General features: G+C 43.6%; 1 protein-coding gene and 1 long non-coding RNA gene across 2 annotated transcripts; both read right to left on the bottom strand.

Moving 5' to 3' along the window:
* Positions 1-273: 273 nt before the first annotated feature.
* GXYLT2 (glucoside xylosyltransferase 2) lies at positions 274-27,064 on the bottom strand. The gene is made up of 7 exons (XM_048492155.1): positions 26,598-27,064; positions 15,076-15,268; positions 14,317-14,448; positions 6,023-6,274; positions 5,068-5,191; positions 3,208-3,380; positions 274-2,312 (listed from the first exon to the last, which is right to left on the bottom strand). Exons 1-7 carry the CDS (start codon positions 26,882-26,884, stop codon positions 2,130-2,132), a joined length of 1,344 nt encoding a protein of 447 aa, XP_048348112.1. The 5' UTR covers positions 26,885-27,064; the 3' UTR covers positions 274-2,129.
* On the bottom strand, positions 21,743-24,381 carry LOC125430265. The gene is made up of 2 exons (XR_007244119.1): positions 24,179-24,381; positions 21,743-22,074 (listed from the first exon to the last, which is right to left on the bottom strand). It is a non-coding gene; the product is annotated as an uncharacterized LOC125430265 (long non-coding RNA).
* Positions 27,065-27,067: the final 3 nt, after the last annotated feature.

The raw sequence follows: 27,067 nt of genomic DNA, 5'->3' as shown, positions 1-27,067 counted from the left end.
TACCACAAAAGTGCCTTTGGTAACCAAATGATTTCCCATACAAAGTTGAACTTTTCACCTGCTAGAAAGAGTGCCAACCTGCAGAGAGTGTCTGGAACTCTCTCAGAATCACAACTGATCTCCAGATCAGTTCCCCTAGAGCAGTGGTGGCGAACCTTTGGCACTCCAGATGTTACGGACTACAATTCCCATCAGCCCCTACAATTGGCCATGCTGGCAGGGGCTGAAGAGAATTGTAGTCCATAACATCTGGAGTGCCAAAGGTTCGCCACCATGGCCCTAGAGAAAATAGCTGCTTTGGACAGCGGACAATATGACAGAGGTCCTCAACATGGTGCCCAAGGGCACCATGGGGTTAACTGACACAATTCCTAGTGCCCACCAAGTATTTTTAGAAAGTGGTAAGAATTTTGCCCAACAATAGTTTTGATTGGACACTGGATTGCTGTGCAGATTTTTTTTTTTAAAAAAAAATGCTGAATTGGCAGCAGCTACCACCATCACTGTAAGATTGACAGTAAGCTGTAGCAGTCATTTTTGACAGGTGCCATTTCTTATGGCATCCACTGTGTGGCAGCCATTAACTGTGCCCATTTTATAGCTGTGTTAGAATTCCAAAGGTGTCCTGAGGCTGAAAAATGTTGCGGACCCCTGCTCTATAGCATTATAGCCCACTGACATCTCTCCCCAAATCTAACCCTCTCCAGTTCCACCACAGAATCTTCAGGAACTCCTTAACTCAGAGTGAGCAACCCCAACTACTGGCAATGAAAACTGTGCTTTGGAAAAGATTGTCAGAGCCTTGCCAATGCTGGTGAAATCCCCGTAAGTCCAAGTTGGCTCCTGCACTGAAATGTGTATAACTAGTCTGTGAGAACAGATGGGCTGCCCCTGCAGATATTCCATAAAGCCATAGCATATAAATATAAATCTCACACATATATACATATATACACATACAGAAAAATGAAGTGGCCAATCCACAAGGGATTCCTTAGCTATCCATGCACAGAAAGTTCTTGGGAGGGGATTCCGTACTCATAAGTCAGAGCAGAAATTTGCCTCCCTTAAAAAAATGGGCAGTAGAATTTATAAGAGGATGTAGGTGAATTCAAAAAGGGTGAGTACATCACGCTGCTTGAGTCCTCAGCATTCTATTTGGGGACAAAAATGGGCCACATGGACTTTGTGTTTATGTGTGTAATTCTAGTATAGCAGAAACGAAAGCTACAGATAGTTGGCTCCATGCTTTAGAGTCTTAGTGGTGTGGCCTTATCTGTGCAGATATCAGCAGTTCCAGGTAGACCATTGCCAGGAACAGCACTATACTTGCGGACTCCTGTAGCAACCATACCCATTTTCCTAGAGAGGATAACCTTGGGCTAAAATGGCAGCGGTATGCCAGCTTGCAAGCATGCAGCCATATTACAAATCCTTCATTTTTACTTCTCTCTGGAAAACTGATATGAAGTCTGTTGTTCTGGCTTAGAGCAGGCTTCTGAGGCAGGACGCCGAAGCACACTTTGCTTCCCTCGGTCATCTTGCTCTCACCTGAGCTGGTAGCTTTGAGGTGGGAAGAGGGCAAGAACAGAATGATGGAAACTGAGCACAAAGTTTTCCATGGCAGGAGCCTGCTCTGAGGTGCTGCAGAATGTGCATGGCCTGACCTTTTCAACAGTGCTGGAGAATCTTATCTGATCAGAGGAACTTTGGTAATGTTTAATACCAACAGTCATGTATTATTTTATGTATGAGTTTGGGAAATTTTGATAGTCTTGTTTTCTTGATAGTCTTGTTTTCTCTCTGAAGAGGGCCCTTCATTTCAGTGGGAGTTAATGCAGACACGGTGCTTTGTAAACCTCATACAAAAGCATAAACGTTTGCTCTTACCGTTCATTTCCAAAGAATGTCATCAGATACTAACAGAAATTCTTGGATTCTTTTTTACACCATCTTCATCTTCATTAGCAAGTTCATGGATTGTGTGTTCAGCATTCAATCCCCCACCCCCCACCCACAATATATATTTTGCTGAAGCTGCAGCTGTCTAAAACATTATTCCTTCAGTTAATCTTCTTCAGGAGGTCTGGATGAAAAGGTGAAGACTGCATTAAAATATATCGCTATAATTACAATCTGAAATTGGCCCCGATGTTGACAACCACTTTGTTTTCATAGACTTTCTTCATGGTTTTCTCGATCTGTTTCAGAAAAATCTGAGGCAGTCGGCCACATAAAGTGTGTACAGTATCAAGGAACTTCGACTGGAGAGGGTAGTACATTGATTGAATGAGATTGTCTTCGAAGGAAAACTAAAGAAGAAAAAAAGGGGAGGAGAGATAAACAGTATAAGATAGATTCACTGTTACATTACTAAATAACAAAATACAGCTTTTAAATGGATAGGGCTTACAAGTTATTTGATTTCTTTGAAATGTTAACCCTTTGCACGCAGTCAGTGTTGAACCGTATAGTTGTAAATCAACACAATAACCTGTTGATGGCTGGATTTCTATGGAATGGCAGCATTTCTATGGAAATAAGAATTTCCACTTGTGGAGCATGACTTTAATGGCTCCCCCTTCCAGAGCAGGCCAAAAAGCCCTTCAATGGCTACCCTGGTGGACAGGGGACTACGGGAAATAACATGTCAGGGGGCATTTTAGGCTGCATAAGGAAGAACAGAAATCTTCCATCTGCGAAAAAGCCAAGCATCAGAGTTTTGCCATGTCTGCAGCCACTCCTGTGGAGAGTTAGGCAACCTTAAACAAAAAGGGGTTGGATCCTGTAACTCCCTTCCACTGAACTGAACCCTACAACTTAATTCCGCCAAATCTTCCTCTGACAGACAAAATGTTCCTCCGCATAAGAATCACGACCTCCGTCACTGATACATGATCCATCTGTGTCACAGACCTCAGTCCCAATTCATTTTGCCCTTTGCTTGCTGGCTGTCAACAGGTCAAGTGTCTTTCCCCTTTTTTGTACAGCTTCGCTTTGTAAAAGTTGAGACGAGCTACTAAATTTCGCATGTAGGACAAATCTCAAAGAACAGCTGCAGAAGCCAAAAGGAGTTTGGGTTGTTCTAAACAGGAAACAGCAAGATGGAGATCTGGCAGGCTTCCGGCCAGAATGCTCCCAATCAGATGAGGTTACACATGTTGTAACAGCATGTAAGTCTCTGTACTTTGGCAGGAAAGCACTTACATCGCGTATCACTTCATATAGTGCTTTGAAAGTAGGCTGCTTATCGTCATGGTAGACACCCCGATTCCCATGAAGAATAGATATGCCTTCTTCCTCTGCTCCTTTGCAGTTACTCCCGTACATGCAGTGATCTGGTCGATAGTTCCACTGACAGGGGAACAGATACAGATACTCTAGAAAGCACAATTGAGAAAAAAGTGGAGGGGTGAGGGGTGGGGGGTGGGGAATGAATACAATGCAAAATTAGTAGCTTCAACTTCCAAGGACATAGCAAAAAACTCTGATAGGAAAAATTTAAATTTGTAAAAAGACTATGCAGATGAGGGACAGATGTTTATGTATTTCATTCCAAAATGCCACACCAGTAACACAATTGGAATTCACGGGGGTGAGGTTTGGGAGGGAGGAGGAAGCAGCCATTTTAGGATCTGGATAAGAGAAGATACGAATGAACAAGAGACAACGAAGCCGAGCTGGAGCTGAGCTAAACAAATAGATTCTGCCCCTTCCAAAATTTACAGTCATGATCTAGTATTTCTAAACTTCCTGAACAAAAATTTTAGGATAAAACTAGAAAAGCAGGAGTGTTGCTTGAAAATATTGAATGTGTGACATCTCTAAGCAGTGGCGTATCTAGCTAGGGACAAGGGGTACCCCTTGTCCCCGGGCGCCACTCTTCTGATCACGTGGGGGATGCAAAATTGGACCCCCAACATGACCAGGAAGTCCTGCTGCCTCATTGTCTCCGAGAACCCCTGACTCCGCCCATGTCAGTGACACATGGACGGGTCGAGGAGCGCAAAAACAAGGAGGCAGCAGGACTTCCTGCTGCCTCCAAGTGCCCTCAACCCCATCCATGTCGCCATGGACTCCCCCCTCCCTTCCTTCCCCCCTGCTGGCTGGACTCCCCCCCTGCCGACTGGACTCCTCCTTGGGGAGAAGGAAGGGGTGGGACTTCCTGGTCCCCAAGCCCCACCCCCGGCCTCAGTGCTTATAAAAGCAGGTCTCTGAGGCTGGGACTGCAGTCTCTTCTAGCCTGCCTGGAAGAAAGGTCAGAAGGGACTGCTGGCTGCCAGCTGGGAGCCTAGCCAGCAGGGGAGTCTGGGGGGGGGGGAGTTGGGCACCCTACACCTTGCCCACGTCCATGGTGACATGGGCAGGGTTGAGGGCACGGCAGTGGGGGGTGGAGCCTGGGGGAATCAGGGGGCAGAGCCAGGGTGGTGGGGGGCAGAGCCTGGGGGGCATCCCGGAGACAATTTGTCTCTGGGCGACATTTACCCCAGTATGCCTCTGTCTCTAAGCAACGGGAAACACTTCTGGGGAAACTCAAAGCATGTAAGGAGTTCATCCAACAACTAGTGGACACTATGGTTACTGCTTCTCTGCAGTGGTGTAGTGATCTTTGGCTCTAACGTGGCTAGAGTTCACACACAAACACACAGAGCTTCCACATGTACCTATATAAAAATGGTTACAGTAGGTAACACACGGTCATCCTCAGTATCTTTTTTTTTTTGCTGTAAGGTCACATGTGACTCATGTCAACCTCTGCTGGCGGGTTCAAGGCAAAATACATTCAGAGGTGGTTTGCCAGTGCCCGCCTTAGTGTCACCATCTTGGAACTCCTTGGAAGTCTCCCATCCAAATTCTTGCCAGGGTTAATCCTGTTTAGCTTCTGAGATCTGAAGAGATCAGGCTAGACTGAGCTAATCTTCAGTACAGCTAGTCCAAAAACTAAGTGAAAAGTTAAGGGGGAAAAACAGAGGCAGGGAGAAGAGCCACCTCTCTCACTATTAAATATCCAAGAAAGACAAAGGAAAAGAATATTTTATATGCATACAGAATGTATGCATTCTGTACCTGGATTAAAGGAAAAAATGATATTGAGCAAGTCCTGGTCTCCCCATGTAATGTAGTTTTTGTACTTCTGGTATAAAGGGTACAACATTTCTTCCCACGTCAAGCCTGTTGGTATCACGCTGTTCTGAAAGGCAGGTATGAAACTGTTAAATAGTACCAGTAGAAATTACAACAGCAGGAGACATAGCAATAGTATGCTATTTTGCTGAGCTCCTGGAACATAACCCTGAAAAGATGGAATCAGACAAAATCCTCTTCTCCTAGCTCTTGTGATCACTCAGCAAGTTTTGGTGCCAAGCTTGCTTTGCTAGCGAAAGAATGAGGTGAGGAAGTTTTGTCCGATTTTCCCTTCTCGCTGCAGGCCCTCTGCCACATGACATGTTGTTCACAGGTGTTTCTTGTCTCTCAGCAGAAGCTTTTGAGGGCCAGCTGAACTCTTAGTGTTTCTAGTGTGCAATGCCAGAGGAACTGAGATCATACAGCTCTTAGCCATCACATGCCTTAACACTATGGTCATTTGAGGCTTCTAGAATCCTTTTTTAAAATCCGTCCAAAAGATATCAACTCACAGGAGGTCCCAAGAATCAAAAACTGTCTGAAGTGCTTTCTGTTCAGTTGGACAGGGAGTTGTCAGGTGCATCAAAACCTTGACTGATGATGTTCTCAGTGTGGTAATGAAGAACTACAGTGAAGATTCTCTCTCACAAGTTGATTACTCCCTTGCTATGCTCCTGTATATCAGTGGTTTAGTTGATCTGTCCCCATTTCTCAGGAAATACAATATTCATGAATATATCACAAGCAACTTTTTCAACATGTAAAAGTCATCATTATAAAGTGCCTAAGGTAAAGCATTTTGAACCAGGATGAGTTCTAGGAACAGTCATAAATAGAAGGAGCTGAAGATCAACCCACAGTCAATGGAAAAGACTTAAAACATAACAAAACCCTTTACCTTGAACTGGGCATTTCTTATGCGGGTTAAATTCATCAGCATGACACCAGAATTGACCCCAGTTGTTCCATAATAAGGATGACGAGCAAACCGACTGTACCAGCCAATCTTTGGTATTTCATGTTCTGGTGCCATTGCAGCCAACTGGGTAGAATTAAATACTCTCAGAAAGTCCCAGATGTCATCAATGGGCCGTAGGAATAGAACATCTGTGTCCACATACAGAAGGGAATCCACATCTTTTAAAATCATCTGCAGAATTGCCAGGAGTTGTACGCATGTGGAAAGAAAACAATGGAGAGAAAGAAAGACCAAAAAGACTGAATACTGGCCAGTAACTCATCTTGATTGGTTAAACTTGTCAATATGCCCCTTTGACTCTACTTTGTATTCAATAAAAATATATGCTGTTTAACCAGTTCATGGTCAACTGGACCTCAGTGAACTGATAATGTTGTTCTGGTACTCAGGAATGATGGGACTGGGGAACAGGAGGGTACTAGAGTTTTGCCACAAAGAATGGTTGATTTTTTTTTAAATATGGAAAAGTAAAATGGCAGTTACACAATAGGTATTCCCAGCAATATAGGGATTAAGAAGGTTTTTAAACATTTATTCAGGATATTTCTGAGGTGCTACCACCTGAGGCAGTGATTTTGCAAGTGTTTGTGATCACTGTTGCTCATACTTGATAAGAAGTCCCACGTGAGAAAAAAAAATACTTTCAAATAACCAAACTACTTTTTGATTATTGTGACCTTTCTTTGAGTAATTTTAATCATCTGAATTATTCCCTAGTAGTTTCATGCTCGGTGGCCAAAGCTTATGATGTAGTCTCAAACTCTGAAAGGGGGTTAACAAAAAATCGTATGAACACCTGAAGCTGTCAAACACTTTGACCCAACCTTTCCAAGTTATCCACTCTGTCTAAGCTGCAAGATCCTTTAAAAGGAGATACCAGAAACTGCACCTGGAATATTCTGCATGCAAAGCTTTCAACCTTTCTCAATCTGGCCACTTTAAAAATGTCTGATTAGGATGACATTACATTGGTGTTCACGTGTCATAAGGGAGAAGAATAACAAACAGCACGTCAATTTTTGTTCACTGTGTGCCCTCTTGTGGGCATTCGGTTCTGTATGAAGTCATTCATAGTATCAGTGATTTTATTCAACAATTTATCATTTCTTTAAAAAACAGTAGCTTAATGACTTTTCATCTTTTACCCTTTCCCTCGTTCTTCTTTTTGTAGTAAATCTCTTCGTTCTGTTTGCCTTATTTCCCAGACTAACTATGCAGGACTGGTCCTCTGGTGGAGTTTGTGAGAAAAAGGGACTTTATTTTCATTTCACTGCTTTATTTCTAATATGATTATCACCAAGAACCAAGCCAGGTTCTAAAAACTTTAAAATACAGTAACAACAGTACAATACATATAATAAACAATGCAGTAAAAACAGAGTATTGGAATTATTTTTTTTAATCTTATAAAAACAGGATAATACATACAACAGTCAATGAAATTTTCACCTGAGGTTGCTAAATTAAAAAGGAGAGAGAGAATTCTGAAGAAAAATGGAGAAGAAAGCTATCTGAGGAAAAGGAGCTTTGTTCAGTGCAGAGAAAAATGTAACATGGTGAGGAGTTTGAGAGACAGCTGAAGACTCTGGAGACTTAGAGCAACATCATGAAAGCCAGCCAATCTACAGGGAAGAGTGAGAGAGGCTGTCAGAAGACTTGAGAGAGAAACTGAGTTCAAGACTCTACTACCTTTCAGGTTCCATCTCTAATTTTGCTGCCTTGGTTTGAGCATTTATGCATAGATTTTCCTACTCTGATCCCCATTATTAAATAAACTCTATATTTTAAGTTCTTTTGTTGAAGCGTAAAAGATGGTTAGAGGGTTTGTGGATTTGTTTTTAAATTGTATTTTTCTTTCTTTTGCCTATCGGCCATTCTCATCTGATCAGGAGAAATGCAGCTTGAGGCTCTCCTACTTTCTCGCCTTCTCCCCCCTCCTCCTTCAATTAACTAAACTAGGCCAAGTAATTTATTCTCTCAATTGGGGTGGGTAGCAGAAATGGGGGTTACACCAGATTATTCTTTCAACATAGAGAATCAGCACAGTGCAGGAGTTTGGATGTGAGATACTGTCAGCTTCCTAGAAACTAGTGCCTTGGCTGAAATGCCTGCTTAATCAACTTCTAGTTAACTGTTATTGTTTGCAAAGGAAGAATTGAACCTAACGAATATATGCTGAAATGTCCCTTTCTAAATGCCAAAATAAGTTTTGTATTCATCCAGGAATTTCAGGCTGACCTCCGAGGTCGGTGCATTGTATACGGGGCGGGAGGGAAAAAAGTGTTATTGAAGAGAATGAATGACATTAATTATTTTCCTAGCAGTATCCTAGATTCCACTCCGATGAAATATGTGCCCTGGAGAATTTATGAATGAGTTAAAGGAGAAGAATAAAGGATGAAAATCTGTGAAGAAATGCAGTGTAAAGTCGGACATATGATGCCAAGTGCTGCCATTATCGTAAATGGTAAGCAGTCTTAAGAGGATTTTCTCCCTTAAGTATGTGTCTGATATGAAACACTGATTTATTCTACTGAGGACTCATCATTGCTAGTCTTAAGTGGCTACCTGAAAAATGAAAAAAGCCACCCTACCTCAATTAAATAGGCTACTGGAGTAATATTTTCAAATATGCCTCTGAAATACATGGTTGAAGATTGAGCCTCAAAAGTTCACTTCCTTTGTGTGGAGACAGGAAACTTCCTGGGTTGAAACCAACCACGGTTTGTTGTTTAGCGCAATTCCTATGTCACAACAAACTGATTTATTCTCTTGTTTTTAGGCCAAGGTTTGCAATCCTGGCTTGTAGATGAGACGATAAATCACAGTTCTTTTTTTATCTTATTCAAATAAACTGGGTCGTATCTTACTTCAATTGAAGTCACCTTTTTCATAGACATTAAAGCAGATTGCACAATGAAGAAAAAATGTGATGGAAACAATGTAATACATACAAGAAACATTGCCAAAAAAGCTTGCCACTCTCTTTTTAAAAAACAAAAAAAAACAAAGAATTAGCAGCCCTCGCCACCCTTACTCTGCTGCTGCAGAAATGCCGCTGCAGCGATGCAGCAATGCTCCAGCGGCCCCACAACAGTGGGTCGCTCCCCACTCACCATTAGCCGCGGGGTTTTCTCTTGTTCAGACGCGGGGAGCCAGGACGTTCCCCACATCCCCAGCGTCCACTGTGCGGCTGCGCAGAAATTGCCACTCTTCCTCCTCCCTGGCGCGCGTCAAATCTGCTCTTCAAAAAACAGCAACATTTTCCCAAACCCCGCGCTTGGCGCGGGGTGGTGGGGTGGTGGGGAACCCGGAAGATGACGCGCGGTTGATTCACTGGGGCGCAGAGCTTTCCGGCCAATCAGGGGAAAGAATCCTCCATTTTGTTTGGGGAGGGCGTCACCGTCAGTGCGCAGAATGAAGCCACATGAAGACGTTGAGACGTGTGCACAACGTGACGTGACGATATTGTTCCCTTTGTTCGCGGTTTATTGCTGCAAATTCACAGCGAATTTAGTTTGCAAATTCACACAGCGAGGTGCTGCAGACCAGACCAGACGAGTAGTCGGTGGCGGCGGCAAGAACTGATTTTCACTTTATTTTTATGCTGACGTCAGCATGTGCAGACGTCTCAAACAAATGCTTCCAAAGCTTCCAGCGCGTTTCTGATGACGTGCAGACATCCGAGCCTATCAAAAACGACCTCGTCCCAGCCAATGAAAATGGAGGCCCTCCCTCCCTCCATGACGCACACCTGTGCCAGCCAATGAAAACGCTTCATTGCCTCTATTCCCACGAAACTCCTGTTCTTGGCTGCCCGCGTTAGCTCCTTAATGGCAAATGAGTGGGGAGCAAATAGTCTCCGTGGTCATAAGCCGCGGAGGCTTTTCGGCGCGGGGACGCTGCGGAGTTGCACACGAAGAGGTAAGTGGGGAGCGACCCAGTGTATCCAAAAATCGTTCAACGAGCTAGTCTTTTCAACAACGGCACTCCACAGCCGGCATTGTGCGAAACGCCCACCAGGAATCGGTGCTGCAGAGCCCGCCCCCCACAATGGCGGTCCACACTGCCCAATTGTGGCGTGGAATGCCCGTGATGGCTACCCTGGGAAAAAAAGAACACCGTTTGCAAAGCACAGCCGTGCAAAGCACTGCATTTCAGTCGATGCGCTACCTGTCCACTGAGCGCCCGCTCGTGCAAATGCTCCGTTGCTGCAGCGTTGCCAATAACACCGACGGGACAACACTGTAATTGACTGTGCAGAAACAGCCTTAGCTAGATGAAGTACAAGAATAAAACAATTCTATGAGAGGAAGCTTTCTAATATGTAGTTCATGTACACTGCAGAAATCTGCTTTACTCACTGTAATAGCTAAATTCACATTCCAACTTCTCCATAGCCATACTCTTTTGATAGCCTAAATTACTTTGCTCTGAAAAAGCCAGGCATAGTTTTAAATTGAATTATTGCCCAGTTGAATTATTATCTCCTTTAATTTTTGTTAGTTACTTGCAGTGTACAATTCTGAACCTTGAACTAGGATCTAGACCCAGAATTACAAATTGAAATAAGTCCTAGACCATCAAGGACTGTTTACAGAAGTAATTACTGACAATACCGTCTTACTGAGGCAGCCTTGGATGAAGAGGATGGCCATCCTTCCCTTTCTTCTATCCACGACCCCTGCTCTAGTGGTGTTTCCTCAATAGCATTCTCAGATATACCAATGACTCTTCCTTCAAAATCCTCTCAGCTCTGGACATTCCACCATCACAACCACACTGTTCCCAGAAGCATCAAGAGACACACTAGACTCCTGAGAGCATCTGTCTCAGACCCAGACTAGATGTGGAAGTTCACTAAGAGATTAAATTCCCTTTGTTTATAAATTCTGTGGTGGCTCAATCATGATCAAGAGTGTGGGAAAGGGAAGGAGGGGTGTCTGTTCCTTTTGGTCACATGCCGTTTTTACCATCTCAAATGCTGAAGCAGAGGAGGGTATTGGGCTTTTGAGTACGGCCTGGGGAAAACAGGAACACACTCCTATTCATGGTCCCGATGAGGATCAGGTCCCTATAGCTTTGTAAATTAAAGGAACTTGATCCCTAAAGTGGCAGAGGCATCCTTGTGGTGAATGCAGGGAAGCCATCCCATCTAGTTTGGCTCTCGGAAGTCAGACCAAAGCTGTAGCAACAATTCAAGTTGACTATACTCTACCCCTACTATTAGTTTAGTTTATGTCTGTATTCAGATGACAGTTTAAAGTATGGTGTGTAATTTACACTGGACAGGAAAATCTCAGTCTTGTGAACTCTGCCTGCCACGTATGACAAAGATACTGAACATTTCCTGGCTTCGGGGCAATAGAGTTTACTGTGATGTTCAAATCCGATTTTTTTTAAAAAAACACACACACCAAAAACTGTGATTTATTGTCTTGCCCCAGAGAACAGGATTTCAAATGATAATCTTGGTTTGCAGACAAGAGAACAAACCAGTTGATTGTTTAGTTCAGCTCCTATGCCAGAACAAACTACGATCTAAGCCAGAAAACTTTCAGTCTTCACATAACAGAAGCTTTTGAGGCTCGCTCAGACAACATAAATCATAGTTCATTCAGTCATCTGAATGCAGCTTTAGTCTCGCCTGCAACTCCCACAGCATGCTGGATTGCCATCAGGTCCTCTTCATTATCTTCCACTAGGCTCTACAACCTAAATGTGTTACCTGTCCCCCATAATTTGTTGGATGCCAGGGGTCACTAAATCCCATCACTTATTGCAGCCATGGTAATCCTTTCTGAAATTCTGTGGTGTGTGCATGAAAAGTAGCTGAAAGAAACCTAATAAACAATACTAGGATGCTGCAAACCACAAGGAGTGCAGTGAAATACAATTACTGGTAGTGACAGGCCATTGCTAAGTTCCACCTTTACCGGGACATAGAATGGGGATCACTACAAAACAAGAGGTATTTTGAGGACACAGGATGCTATACACTCCAAAGCGTATGGTCTTTTCTCTTAAATGAAATTTAGTGTTTAAAATAAATAAATATTTTGCATATTGTCGCAGTTATTTAGAAAACCGCAATTTACCCTGAAAAACAAAGCCAGGAGACATCTAGAGAAATAGACTTACAGCCCAATTCAGATCGGGCTAGCGGGTGGAGATAGCACTGCTCTGGCGCTGCTCTGCCCTCTCCAAAAGGCTTCCCTGTGGCAGTATAAGCCAAAAAGAATTAAAAAACTGCCCAAGAATTCCCCATAGGGCATAATGGAGTGGCTAGCTCTGCCAGCACATGGGGCTGGATAGACAATGGAAGCTGACTAAGGTTGACTTGACTCCCTAGCCTAGCCTGTCCCTGGCTACGCCAGTGCAGCATTTTGCGCTGGCAAGCCTAGACACGAACAGCCACTTCTGGGTCAGATGCTGCAGAGTCTTTCCCCCTCCTTCCCCCCTCTCCCAGGGTAGATGGGCCTTGAACAGATAATGGACTCACTCCCTCTCCCTCCCCACACAGGGTGGGCCACGACCAGATGCTGGGGCCCCTCCCCACTTCAGGGTGGGTGGGTGGGCTGCAACCAGATGCTGGGCTTCTTTGCCCCTGCTCCCAGAATGGGGGGCCATGACCAGATGCCGAGCCCCCTCCTCCCCTCAGGGTGGGTGGGCTATGACCAGATGATGGGCCCCCTCCCAAGTAAATTGCCCCTTCACCGGATAATTTCCCCTTGTGCTGGTGGGGTGGGCACTCATGCCAGCACAGGGCTGCATCAGCTCCAGAGATGGATCCAGTCCCCCCTCGCTGGATTGGGCTGTTAATTCACGAAGAAGCTAGAAGTTGTACACTGTGGCACTTAGCATGCAGTGTTCCATTATTATTCCTTTTTCAAAAAATCTGGAAACATACTAGTGATAATTGAACTAAGAAATGGCTAGTGCTGCTTGTACTCACAGCAGCCAAGTCTGTGAGATAGGGAGGTAGCCACATGCCAAAGGTCACCTGAACACATGAAGCTGCTTTACAATGAATCAGACCATTGAACCATCAAGGTCAGTGGTGTTTACCCAGACTGGCAGTAGCTCTTCAGAGTCTTTCACATTGCTGATCCTCTAAACTGGAAATGCTGGGGATTGAACATGGAACCTTCTGCATGCCAAGTGGATGCTCTACCACTGAGCCCCAGCCATCCCCAAAACCCAGGCTAGAGTTCTGTTGGCACTGCCTCTCTTAATTGGTTTTTCGGTGGCATGATGTGATGGCCCGGCTGGTTTGAATGGGAGAGCAGAACAGTTCCATCAGGCTTCCCTATCTCTCCAGCCATTTGACTCCAGTCAAATTTCATCCCACGTATACATGCTTTCTCAGGATTTTTTTTTCTGCTCGAAAGGTTGTTCAGAATCTGCTATCTATTTCCACCTTTGATAGACCTGACCTAACCATTCAAACAAGTCAAGATCAACCTCTAAAAGGATTAGTAAAATGTGCATTAAATTACAACTCTTAATGGAAATACCAGGCCACATCAATGAAGAAGCCCATGTTTGCTTTCATGAAAAGAAATTAACAAGAAATGTATTGACCGTAGCTTATACTTAGGAATGGCACAAAAGGGGCGGGGGGACTTGGATGTCTTTCTGAACTGTTCAGAATCCAGAGAGCATAGCTGTACAGAGCCCTTCAGGTGGTTTATCAAATTTAATTAATAATAATAACAATAATAACAATAACAACAACAATAATAAGTGCCTACAATGCATTTGCCTGTAGCAAGAAAAGCCCCCCTCCCCCAAAGAGCATTATGAAAAAGTGGAAGCCAATTATCACATTTTTAAACAAATCCCCATCAAAAAGAAGCAGAATTATTACAGTGTGATCCTAAGCACAGTTGTGCAACCTTAAGTCCATGGAAGTCACAAGGCTTAAAACAGCCCTTTTATTTGTATAAAGCTTTATGTTAATAAGAAACATTTTATTCTGAGCATTTTACTTTTTTATGAACTATGGAGTTTAGATTAGGGCTATAACTTGGGCATGATTCATCAGTTCTCTTTACTGTGATCATACCATTGTTTATTTTGAAATATTAAATTAGAAATGAACTAGAACAATCCAAAGCCAACACACCGCTCTCACATAACTTCAAGAGCGTAACTGTTTTGCACTGTCAGTGTCTCAGATTCCTTCACTTATCGGAGTCTGGGTACCTTACCGGAAGAAAGAGGCGTTGGGCAGCACATGGCTTGAATAATTTTTTCCATTCCTGAGCATTTCCAACAGAAAAGGCAATTGGGTAGACTTTATGCTCAAACTTCTTTGTGTGAGAGGAAGGCCAGTCCTGCAACTGAAGAGTACAAGGAGGAAAGGGATTAGATTTCTTGTTGGGCAGTCCAGGCTGTTGATTGGCTTCAAGATCGGGCTGTGATGAGCTGGGTCTTGGAGGATCCTTCCCATGGCAGCCATAGCTGTGAGGGGCACCCGAAGCCTGTCTGGGACTTTCTTTTCTACTACTATCAACCACTTACTAAAGCAGTTTAAATGAGAATGTGCTTGGCGCAGAGAATGCTCCTCACATGGCTCTTGACATTACTGTTCCTGAACATGTTGGTGTTAAAGCTGGATGAAAAGCCCCCTGGAGTTGGTTCCTAATCTTTATTCCCATTTGGATCTTTGATACCATCCTGCTAGTTATGATCACTGTGAAAATGGCTGGCCGTTGCAAGTTCGACTATGACCCTCGCAATGGCAACCAGAACCTCAAAAAGAATTCTTGTTGGGCAGTTTCTAGAAATGCTATCACAATGTCGAACAAATTAAAAAGAGCCCTTGCTCAAATGGAGTTCCGATAGAGCACAACTCAAAAGAATTAATCCACTTCTTAATTTGTGATTGTCAGGAAATTTCTAATCAAATACAAGAGCTGGTAATCAAAGATCAGCTGCTGGAAAAAAAATGAAAAAGGGTGACTCACTTTTCTCTCAAATTCAGGCTTCAGGGAATCTTCAGCAAATATATGAAACTTGAGCTTCCTGTTGCTGAAAAGAACTGCTGATTTCAGCATGATGAGAGTTTCTTCCAGCCGGTCACCACATGCTACAACAGCCAGATGCATACACTGTGGGGTTGACAGTTGAACTGTAGATGGTTTCTGGTCCTTTGGCTTCCTAAAAATAATAGAAAAATGCACTTCGATGGGAGACTTGGTTTCAAAATAAGAATAACACCTTTTTTTTAAAAAAAAGAAGGGAGGCACTCATGGATTAGATAAGAACTTGTAATTAGTCCTAGCTTAAATAAAGTATTCATATTCTCCTAAATGATTTTTGTCATCACAGCTGTTTCATTATATTACAAATAGGTTATAGATAGATTACAAATAGCTTACAAATAGCAGTCCTAAGGAGATCTACTCTATATGCTGAGGCTTAGCCTCAGGAAAGCATGCTTAAAATGGTACTGTTCGTCTCAGCTTTTGATTCTAATAGAAGCAGAAGGTTTAGAAATACACTGGTGATTGCCAAGTAAATCCTTTGGAGGGCGGCTAACACATTCAAAGAATGAATGAATGAATGAATGAATGAATGAATGAATGAATGAATGAATGAATGAATGAATGAATGAATGAATATGGGGAAGCTAAAAATTTCACAGGAAGCACCAGACCTACCTCTCACGTCTGGCTAACAACTTCCTGAGGATGAAAATACAGACACCAGACTGGAACCAAACTATTATGAGCACAGGAAAACTCATGTCTTTTCCTCTCTTCCCACAGCCTGCTGAGCCACCTGTAGTTCTGCTCCCAGTAGGCAGAGAATATTCAATAGGGGGGGAGGGGGAAAGGGGAAGAGAATCCAGGATCTGCATTGGGAGAAATGAACCATGAAAAATCCCCCCTCCCCACCTGAAATATCATCCAGCCAGCATCCGTGCCTTTGTGAAAGAGCCCTTCAGGATCCAACTGCTGTCCACATGACTGCAAGTGACACAGGCCCAATATTCTGGAGGCATGGTTTCTAAGCCCAACTTGGCTCTTTCTTCCACAGCTCCCTGTCATAGACCCTTCCCACCTCTGACCAATATCTTTCCTCACGCCCCCCAACCAACTCAAATAATTCAAATTTCTGCAGACATGCAAATACAAGGTACGCACAAGAGACGCTTATGTAAAATTCTGGCTGTGCACTTCATTCACTTGAAGAAATTATTCTTGTAACAAAATTATGGGTCCCTTGGTGCAAAATACAAACAGTCCTGGGACTGGGACACTTCATTCATAAAGGGAGCAGACTTTTTCCCCCTCTAGAAACTAAAACAAAGTGTGTAATAGCTGCTGCTCTATATTGCAACATAAATCTTCTTGCGCCTTAAGGGACATCTGCCTTTGGTAGCTGACTGCCTAAGCAATGCAATATATTTCATTAATTGCTTAAAAGTCCATAGGCTTTTGTCTTAATTAAACCTCAATTTCTGCAATGGATAAATAATGACATACTACATTTATGCAAATGGTATTTACTTTCCAGCCAATTAGTGCGAAACCTACTGAATTATTAAAGGCCATAATTGGCTGCTTGCATGGATTGTGCTCTTTCTCCTTTCTTATTATTCGGCTTTTTGTCGGCTCACTTCAGTGCTTGTTCTTAATTACACCTCTACATCAAGATGCACATGAGAAAGAAAAAGGTCTTCACATGCCTCTTGCCCACATACTTCGACAGAACCAAGAAGAAGCCCCAATGTTTTCAGACTTAAATATAACACTTAACTAAGGATACCAATTTTTTGCATGGACATAAATCAAAACTGTTGACATAAGAAGCTCTAAGAACATAAGAACATAAGAAGGAGCCTGCTGGATCAGACCAGAGTCCATCTAGTCCAGCACTCTGCTACTCTCAGTGGCCCACCAGGTGCCTTTGGGAGCTCACGTGCAGGAGGTGAAAGCAATGGCCTTCTGCTGCTCCTGCTGCTCCTGAGCACCTGGTCTGCTAAGGCATTTGCAATCTCAGATCAAGGAGGATCAAGATTGGTAGCCATAGATCGACTTCTCCTCCATAAATCTGTCCAAGCCCCTTTTAAAGCTATCCAGGTTAGTGGCCATCACCACCTCCTGTGGCAGCATATTCCAAACACCAATCACACGTTGCGTGAAGAAGTGTTTCCTTTCATTAGTCCTAATTCTTCCCCCCAGCATTTTCAATGAATGCCCCCTGGTTCTAGTATTGTGAGAAAGAGAGAAAAATTTCTCTCTGTCAACATTTTCAACCCCATGCATAATTTTATAGACTTCAATCATATCCCCCCTCAGACGTCTCCTCTCCAAACTAAAGAGTCCCAAACGCTGCAGCCTCTCCTCATAAGGAAGGTGCTCCAATCCTTCAATCATCCTCGTTGCCCTTCTCTGCACTTTTTCTATCTCTTCGATATCCTTTTTGAGATGTGGCGACCAGAACTGAACACAGTACTCCAAGTGCGGTGGCACCACTGCTTTATATAAGGGCATGACGATCCTTGCATTTTTATTATCAACTCCTTTCCTAATTATCCCCAGCACAGAGTTTGCCTTTTTCACAGCTGGCATGCATTGAGTTGACATTCCCATGGAACTATCAACTAAGACGCCCAAATCCCTTTCCTGGTCTGTGACTGATAGCACTGACCCTTGTAGCTTGTATGTGAAGTTTGGATTTTTTGCCCCTATGTGCATCACTTTACATTTTGCTGCATTGAACTGCATTTGCCATTTCTTAGCCCAATCACCTAATTTATCAAGCTCTCTTATGCTGTGAGACAATTGGACCATTTAGCTCAGTATTACCTACTGTCACATTTTTATCTCACCCGTCCTCTGACTCAGAGTGGCCCATGTAGTTCTCCCCCTCCCCTCATAACAACCCTATGAGGCAGGAGAGGCTGAAAGGAAGTCAGTGGTTGCCCAGCAAACTTCAAGGCAGAGTGGAAATGTAAATCTAACGGCACTTCCACACATGCTGACTAATGCATTTCCAATACACTTCCAATGCACTATAGTGATGATTTGTGAGTGCCAGTGCCGTATCCCATTTTGCCATTGCACACAGTAAAATCGAACTGCAAAGTGGATTGAAAGTACATTATTCAGCTTGTGTTAAAGTGCCGTATCCCAGATTCTAGTCAGACAACCTAACCACAACACATATTCACTAACTTCATCCAGATTCTCAGGTGGTGAAAGCTCTTTCACAGCACCTGCTATCTGACCTGTATATGCTGACACAGTTCATCTTTTAAAAAGGGTCACAGAAGACAGAATCTAGGGAATGGGGAACTCTTTCCATCCACACCACTTTCTCCACTTAAAAATGTCTGTTTCAGTTCAACTATGACTACCAGTAAGGAGAAAACAGGCTCTCTCTCTCTCTCTCTCTCTCTCTCTCTCTCTCTCTCTCTGTGCCTACATTTTGCTTTTGTCATATTAAAAGAAGTCAGGAACCTCATCATGGATAGTCACCTAAAGTCTACTTCTGCCCCTCACTGAAGATGCAAGGGACTGAGTTGGAACCCTCTGAATACAAGGCATCTGCTCCATCACTTAGCATAGTATCCAGGCAGTCCAGCGTGGCATTCCTGGAATAGCTGGCATTATTAAAGCTTATATGCCTCATTGTTAGAAATGCAAAGATTTAAAGTGTCCGCGGTCTGCGAGAAGTACTAGCTAGCTACCTTCTTCACTATTCATATATGCACGCTCTTCTACCATACCTATGCCCTGCCAGGATTCAATAACTACAGTTTCTCCTTTTGAGTCATTACTAAATTAGAGCACTTACTGTAAAATGAGTAGCAAAAACTGAATAAACCATTTCCAACTCCAGTAATTAAGATTCAAGTTGGGGCTTTAAATGTGTAGTCTGTGAGAAAGACTGTACATATGCGCAAATGTCTCCATCTTTTTTTTTTAAACAAAAGTGTGTTCTGTGTAGGGGAAAGTGTTTGCTTGGTTGGAGAAACTCTATAAAATGTTTCTATTATATTCTATACAATATAAACATGCGCATATGCCTGAGAAGCACAGAAACCAGAAACTCATGGGGAACAACAGACTCAACAATCTTTACAATGCACCACAGCCAAACAAATATATTGTTCAAATGGGGCATAAAGTTCTCAAGGAGAGAGTCACAATATCTCCAAAGTCCAATAATAATGATAATGATAAGAATAAGAAGAATAAGAATAAGAAGCAGTAGCAGCCGCTCCGGTAAGGAGGCTCAAAGAGGCTTACAGACTCCTTGCCCTTCCCCCCTCACAACAAACACCCTGTGAGGTAGGTGGTGGGGCTGAGAGAGCTCCAAAGAACTGTGACTAGCCCAAGGTCACCCAGCTGGCATGTGTTGGAGTGCACAAGCTAGTCTAGTTCACCAGATAAGCCTCCACAGCTCAAGTGGTAGAACGGAGAATCAAACCCGGTTCTCCGATTAGAGTGCATGTGCTCGTAACCACTACACTACGCTGGCTCCAAAACTAAGATGATATTTCCAGTTTTTTGCCTGTTTTGAGGATAAAAATCATTTTTTCGGTACAAAAATCCCAAATTTCCTGGAAGTTTTAAGGGACACTCCTTATTTTATCAACAGCAGATTCTCCCATTTAACATGAGTCTGATTGAAAATAGGCTAAGTTTGAGTGTAAGTAGTTTTTTGTGCCGGAGTACTCATTTGTGTGTGTATCTATGTGTGAGAGAGTAAGAATACTTCTGTCTTCTGGCTGAGCTGAACCAAAAAATCCACATCTGTGGAGTGTACAATGCTTGGGGGGCGGGGTCACAACAGGAGGTTCAGCGAGGGTATTCACTATGAAAGGAAATTGTCACCCATTGGATAAAAACACCTACCCAACTTCACTTTCAGAGCAGGCATGTAAAACTGCACATGGGGCAGAAAACAACAGTGACAACAGTGCAGAAAACTGCCTGCTCCAGACATATATTCCTCACATGAAAAACACAATTTCTGAATAGAAAGTAAACATGGGAGACTGTCTCAGCAGTCTTTCCTGTTCCTCTTCAAAATAAAACAACTTGACAGCACACTTCACTCTTAATGGCACCCAGTGACCACAGAAGTGTGGCAAGTGCTACATGTCTGTAAAGTTAGACAGCTGACTAGACTTGACATATATTTGAAGGATTTACTGAGGATATGGAGTAATAGCCAATCTATTGCTCTCCCAGCTGGAAAGTCAGGTTTCTTTCCTAAGAAAAGGCTGACATGGCATGACATAGCTAGAAAACATGGCCAATATTTGGGTACCAGATAAACGCATGGATAACCCATGCTAATGATAGCCCCATTTTGTCTGATCTGGGAAGCTAAGCAGGGTAGACCCTGGTCAAAATTTAGATCGGAGATCAGAGGAAATACCAAGGTCATAACATAGGCAACGGTAAACCACTTTTGAACATCTCTTTCTTTGAAAAAGCAGAAGAGTTTGGTCTTTCTCTCCTGTAAGGAGACTCAAGGAAGCTTACGAACTCCTTTCCCTTCCTCTCCCCACAACAAACACCTTGTGAGGTAGGTGGGGCTGAGAGAGTTCTGAATGAACTGTGACCATCCCAAGATCACCCAGCAGGAATGGGGAAACAAATCTGGTTCACCAGATAACAATCTGCCGCTCATGCGGAGGAGTGGGGAATCAAACCCAGTTCTCCAGATTAGGGTCCACCTACTTTTAACCACTACTCCATGCTGGCTCTCCAACCCCAAAGAGTCAAAATAACACAGCAGTGACTTGACAGTGACAAAGAGTGACAAAACCCAGAACAAAGTAAGATTGTGAACTGAAAAGAAAGAACTCCAGTCTTTCCCAAATGTAGAACTGTGCTTAATTCACCCTGATGCATTAACTCTGAGGGAGATTCTCCATGCCATGCCACCTAAATATCAGTGCTGCAACCATGGAATGTGTATGGTAGCCCGCTGCAGCAGGACAAAAAATGGCCACAACTGCTTCTTTGGCTGAAGCAAGAGGAGGCAGCACTGGGAACTCCACATCAGAGATTGATTTACAGGGTAACTCAGCATAAGTGTGGCATGAAGAGGGGGAAAGAAGAGGAGGAGATTTGTGTGTGGAGACAGGGTTGTAAAAGAGGAAGGGGAGGAGGAGACAGCAGCAGAGATGGGTGGATGAAACATAAGGAGGAATGGAGGAAAAGCAGAGGGCAGTAAGCAGAGAAAAAGGGCAGTGGGCACAGACAGGATGGTCCAAACAGACAAAAGTGAAGAGGAGAAAGACTCTTTCTCCCAATAAGCAACCATTTTTATAAATTCGCCATTGTCAGCTCTAACTAAGCTGTCTTTCTTGGCACCCAGTGTTGCTGGTGTCAGGACTGGGTGTGGGTTCCCTGGAATTTCCCCTCAGTTGATTCCACAGGCCATTCGTCTCCCCCCATTTATTTCTGTTGGAACTGAGGAGAACAAGATCAGAAAAGCACTCTGCAAAAGAACAGGCACTTAGATTTCAACCAACACCAGTTCAACTGACAGCCCCAACTCCCATTTCTATCTTATATCTGATGGTTATAAGTAAAAACATGAATTGCTTATCCTTCCGAGTACAGTTTGACCAGAACTGCCAGGAAATCACTACTAAAACGCTCCTAGCATTTAGTTTATTGGCATCAGTACACAAAATTTCCCTTCATGCACCTGGACATTTTGGTCTAAATGTGTATGTTAAGTACTGTCAAGTTGCTTCTGGCTTATGGTGACCACCAAAAGCCTCAATACGAACAGCCTTGTTCGGGTCTTGCAAACTGAGAGTCACGGTTTCCTTGATCTAGTAGTCAGTCCATCTCTTGTTGGGTCTTTCTCTTTTCCTTCTGCCTTCAACTTTTCTTAACATTCCTGTATTTTTTCAGTGACTGTTGTCTTCTCATAATCTGACCAAAGTCTGATAGCCTCAGTTTAGTCATTTTAGCTTCTGTATTCTGTCCCACCAAAAGGGAAAAGGTTGAGAACCACTGTTATAAAGCACTCCTTTTTTACACATGCAAGTTGACAGACATGGTACGGAATAAGACTTCATTACTTGTAATTTCTAGTGTGTGCATGCTGGACCATTTCACAGGGATTGCAATGCATGGAAAGATGGTGCTTAAGTCTTCCCCCCAACCCCATTTTCTCAAGCAGAAGCCTCCTTAGGAAGTAGCTACATGCCTTGTCAGAGATTCTTAAGTGTAGCCGTGCAAGTTTCCCTAATAGGGCAGCTCACTGGTGATGTTTCAGATGTTGCCCCCTATTCCTATGCCTTGAAGTTATGATCCACATGTCCTTGGAAATTCAGCTCTGAACATGGTATTCCCAACTGAAGTCCTTTTTGGAGCCACATGGGACACAAATAAAATAGCCCCCAAATTGGCTATTCCAGCTCAGTATGAAAGTCCCTTGCTATTGATGGAGCTGAAGTGATATCATAGTTACAGAAGTCAAACTGAGGCTCATTCCACACACGCAGAATAATGCACTTTCAAACTGCTTTCAGTGCTCTTTGAAGCTGTGTGGAATAGCAAAATCCACTTGCAAACGGTTGTGAAAGTGGTTTGAAAATGCATTATTTTGCGTGTGCGGAAGGGGCCTGATACTTCAAAATCCTTAAAAACCAATGCCAAACTCCTTGAATCATACATGCAGAATATAAATTTCTAGATTCATACCCACTGAAGTCTTACATTGTATTTAAAAGGTATATTAAAGAGTGAAAGCTATCTCAGTATAAGAAAATGGACACTCGACATCCCTACTTCTACATTCTAAAGCTTTCTACATTGATAAACAGCCTCTGTCAGCCCAAACTTTGTAAGAAATACTTAAATAAAACTGAGATAACATTGTGCTTCAGAACATCAGATTATTTGTATTAATGCAAATGGGAAACTCAACCTGTTTGCCCTCTTCAGGATACTTTTTACCACATTAGCACCTCATTCATTTAGTGCTGCCCAAAAGTTCCATGATAATCTAAGAGATATGCTCTGAAGAAAAATGACTTTGGAAGGTACGGCTGCTAATGGAAAATAATCCTGCCTTATTACACCCATTTGAATTCAGTTCATGAGCCTGTCCTGGTCACAGTAAACATCCCATGCGTTCAGATACAATGTCAGTAAGAAACCAGACACACTAATAGGGTAAGATATTGGGGAACAGGACAGTATTTTCATTCAGGATATCGCTGTGAAATCATGAATCAAAAACACAGAGGGTTTATTTGACAGATAAGGTCACACGAAGCTGAAAGGGCACAGGAGAGCAGTCTTCCAATCCAGAGAAACTACCCAGCCATTATCTATACTTTTCTGAATTAAGAACCTATTTTTTCCCAGCATTTCAGTTTCACCTTTTTTAAAACAACATCATAACAGGCATAAATTGCAATTTGCTACTGCAATTATATTAAAAAGTCCAATGAATGCCTGAATTAAACAGACTGATTGTGAAATTAATTCGTCAGCTTCATGTTAGCCTTGCTAGCATAGAAAAAGCCCCACACCTGTTGTGACTTTTTTTCATTTTTTATTCACAGGGTGGGGGAAAAGGGGAGGAAAGACAGCACACATCTATCTTTGAGAGCTAACAGTTATTCTGAATGATCATTGAAACTCAAACAGTGCTATTATTTTGAATGAATGCAGTCAGTGTCTTCAGGATCTCTTTTTGCTCTTGCACCTATGTTGGATAGGGAAAGTGTATTGTTAGAGTCAAACATTTTCAGAGTAGATCAGGCATAACATTTTACAATCATCTGTAATTGTAAAATGTTTTGAATGGTCCAATCAGGGTGTATGTGTCTCGTTTTAGGAGGACATGCAGCTCTGCGCTGATGTGTTTGCCCCCTCCGCCAGCACAAGGAGCAAATACGCCGGCAAAGGGGGGGGAAATACATGGGCAGGCGCCCCTCAGATGCAAAAGCTGGAAGTCCTGATCATAGTGGAGCTGTGCTGGCATTTGGAATGGATGCTGGTTTGGGGAAGCAGGCTGGGGTATTCCCAGGGTTTGTACCCAGCTGCGCTACAACCCTGGCCCTGGACTTACACCACACTGGCCCCAATGGCGGGCTTTCCGGTGACAGGCAGGGTTTTTGCTGTTTTCTCCCTCCTTATGCCTCTGGAAAGTCCTCTGGAGGTGGTGGGGTGGCAGCAGGGCTGTCCTTGGCCGCCTCTACTGTCTGGATTGTGCTGTTAAATATTTGAAGGAATAAAGTATATTTACACTGTAATCTTAGCAAAGGTATGCCTTTCTATGTCCAATGAAGTCAATAGATTTAGAAGAACATAACAGTCAGAATTGCAGTACTAAGTATCTAGAATCTCTTTTTACAGTTGTAATATTATTATACGTACCATGAAAGAAAGCCTTTTTCCCTTGTCTGTTTTTCTTTTGAAGCTGCTGTGTCTCGACAGGAATAGTAATATTATTATATTATTAATTATAATAATAATATTCATGCTCAGACACAACTGCTTCAAAAGAAAGTCCATCAAGGGAAATATGCTTTTTCTAAAGGTCTATTTAAAACTCTGCCTAGAGCTTATCTTACAAGAGACATCAGTACACTCAGTGAGACTCAAGAATGAGAAAAGGAGATTTTTTTTTGACAGATGTATACTGCCCTTAGAAGCTTAATATGTTCTAAATGATCAGGGGGTGGGGGTGGGGGAGAAATTGAAGGAGGAGGGATATCACAAGATTCACACAACACCATTCTGGAAGTTTTTGTGTGTCAGTGAGCAGAACCAAGAAAATACTCATTTTATGCAGAGCTTTGAAAAAATATGCCTGCTCTGCCTGGTGAAGTGCAAGGGAAATGTTTATGTGGCACGAGGACACAGCTCAAAAAAGTCACAGCACACTCTACTTCACCAGTGACGCTGCACATTCCCCCCCCCAATTTGAAAATTAATTCTGTGTAAGAACATCGTCAAGATTTAAAACAGAGAGAAGCACCAACAGTCCTCAAAATGAATTTATTCAGGATGGCATTAGCTGCTGATCAAGGAAAAACTTTCTGGGAAGGATCTGTTGTTTTCATCCCATAGCTCCTAGCATCAGATCAAGCTTTCTGTCACCTTGTTTCAGTGTACAGTTTGAGGGCTATAGGTTGATTTGGAATCTAGAAGATCTCCAAAGGCAACATTTCACTTGACGTTTATTCAGGCATGATACAAAGCACCTTCTGCCCAATGGTGTATACTGAAAACTGTGTTTCAGCTAACTACACAAAAATTGGTGTCAAGAATAGGATCATGCCCTCAAAGCTCAAGAGTATTTTAACATAAGGAAAGCCCTGAGAAATCAGAACAGTAGTCCAACCAGATCCTAGAGGTCCAACAACAGGGCATAGAAGATGAGGTCTTCCCCTGACATTGACTCCTGGCACTAGAACTCAGAGGTTTACAGCTTCTGAATGTGTTGATTCCTTACAGTCACCATGCCTAGCAGCCACTGAGAGCATATGTCTTTTAAAGCTATCTACGCAATCACTAGATCCTCTGGCAACCAATTCCACAATTTAGTCATTTACTGAGTGAAGAAATATTTCTATTTGTCTTTCCTGAATCTATTGCCCATCAGCCTCATTGGATGCCCATAAGTTCTAGTATTTCAGGAGACAGCAAAAAAGTTATCATTGTCAATTCTCTACATCTCAGGCATAATTTTATAGACCTCTATCTTAGCCATCTCCGTGAAAAGTTGGTATACAAGTAAATTTGTACACTCCCTCATCCAAATCCAACCGCAAAGCAGTCCTAATATCTTTACCCACACCATACCTGACACCAAGGGGTTGCACTGTGTGGCTCCGTGTTAGCGCACCTGCTTTACGCACAGAAGTTTCCTGGTTCATTCCCTGGCATCTCCAGTTTGTAGATGACATGAAAGACCCACAGGGAGTTTCTCTTGACCAACCATCAGCCAGAGGAGACAATACTGACTTTGACAGACCAATGGTGCAAGTGGCAATGTCATGTGCTCACGTATACTGCAATGCATGTCATCACATATAAGACACGTTTCCTGCCACTTGGCATTTGGCTTGGCCCAGCTCCAATGGAGCGGGGCAGGCCTCTTCTTCCGATGGTGTGGCTCTGCGGTGCGATTTGTGGACCTGCAACTTGTGAAGGGGATCTAGCTGGCTCTAACGTTCCCCATTCTAGCAACTCGTTCCCATAGCAAACAATGCCACTTTCATGGGATTCGTGTCAGGATAATTTCTCAGTGGCAACGCCCACTTAAGAGCGGGGGGGGGGGGGGGCTGTGTGTGTAAGAATTTGCACACAGAGGAAGACCATTTCTTTTGCAAGCTGACGGAGGCTCAGGCCCCTCTTTGCAGAATGCCCAGCCCGCCTTCCCAATTCAAAACCAAAGTCTCCAAGTCATGGCGATAGTCATTCAAAAAACAATGCGAGTAGGGCGGGGGGGGGGGGGGGAAAGCGGGGAACGAAGCTTTTACCTAACGCTTGCAAACTTCCCTCGAGCAGCGCTCCGTTTGCCGGGCTTCTTGTGCAGACGTGGCTCCCGCCTGGAAACCTGAGCCGCCTCTTCCTCCTCTAGCTCCGCCGCGGGCGGGACAGGTCGGACCCCGGCCCCGTCCGCCCCCGGCCCGGAGGAAACGCGCGCCGAGGGAGCCCCCTTTGCAACTTGTAAGGGCGGCTCGTCCGCGTTGCCCACGAAGAGGTACAGCAAGAGCAGGATGCCCAGGCAGAGCGCCAAGGCCACCACTTTGCAGTAGAGTTTCATGGTGCGCCGGGCAGCCTCAGCCCCGCGGAGATGCCGCCTCGGCCCGCAGCATCCTCAGCCGCTCGCCCGCTCGCTGGCAAATTGGATCCAGCCTTGACATTTTAAAGCTGCTTTTTTGCTGCCCCGGGCATTGTGCGGAAGGAGGGAGTTGGCGGCGCACAGCGCCACGCTCGCCCGACTCCG

Source organism: Sphaerodactylus townsendi, linkage group LG03 (genome assembly GCF_021028975.2).
Source record: "Sphaerodactylus townsendi isolate TG3544 linkage group LG03, MPM_Stown_v2.3, whole genome shotgun sequence".
In the NCBI taxonomy this organism is placed as follows: Eukaryota; Metazoa; Chordata; class Lepidosauria; order Squamata; family Sphaerodactylidae; genus Sphaerodactylus; species Sphaerodactylus townsendi.
This window is presented reverse-complemented; position numbering and strand designations above follow the sequence as displayed.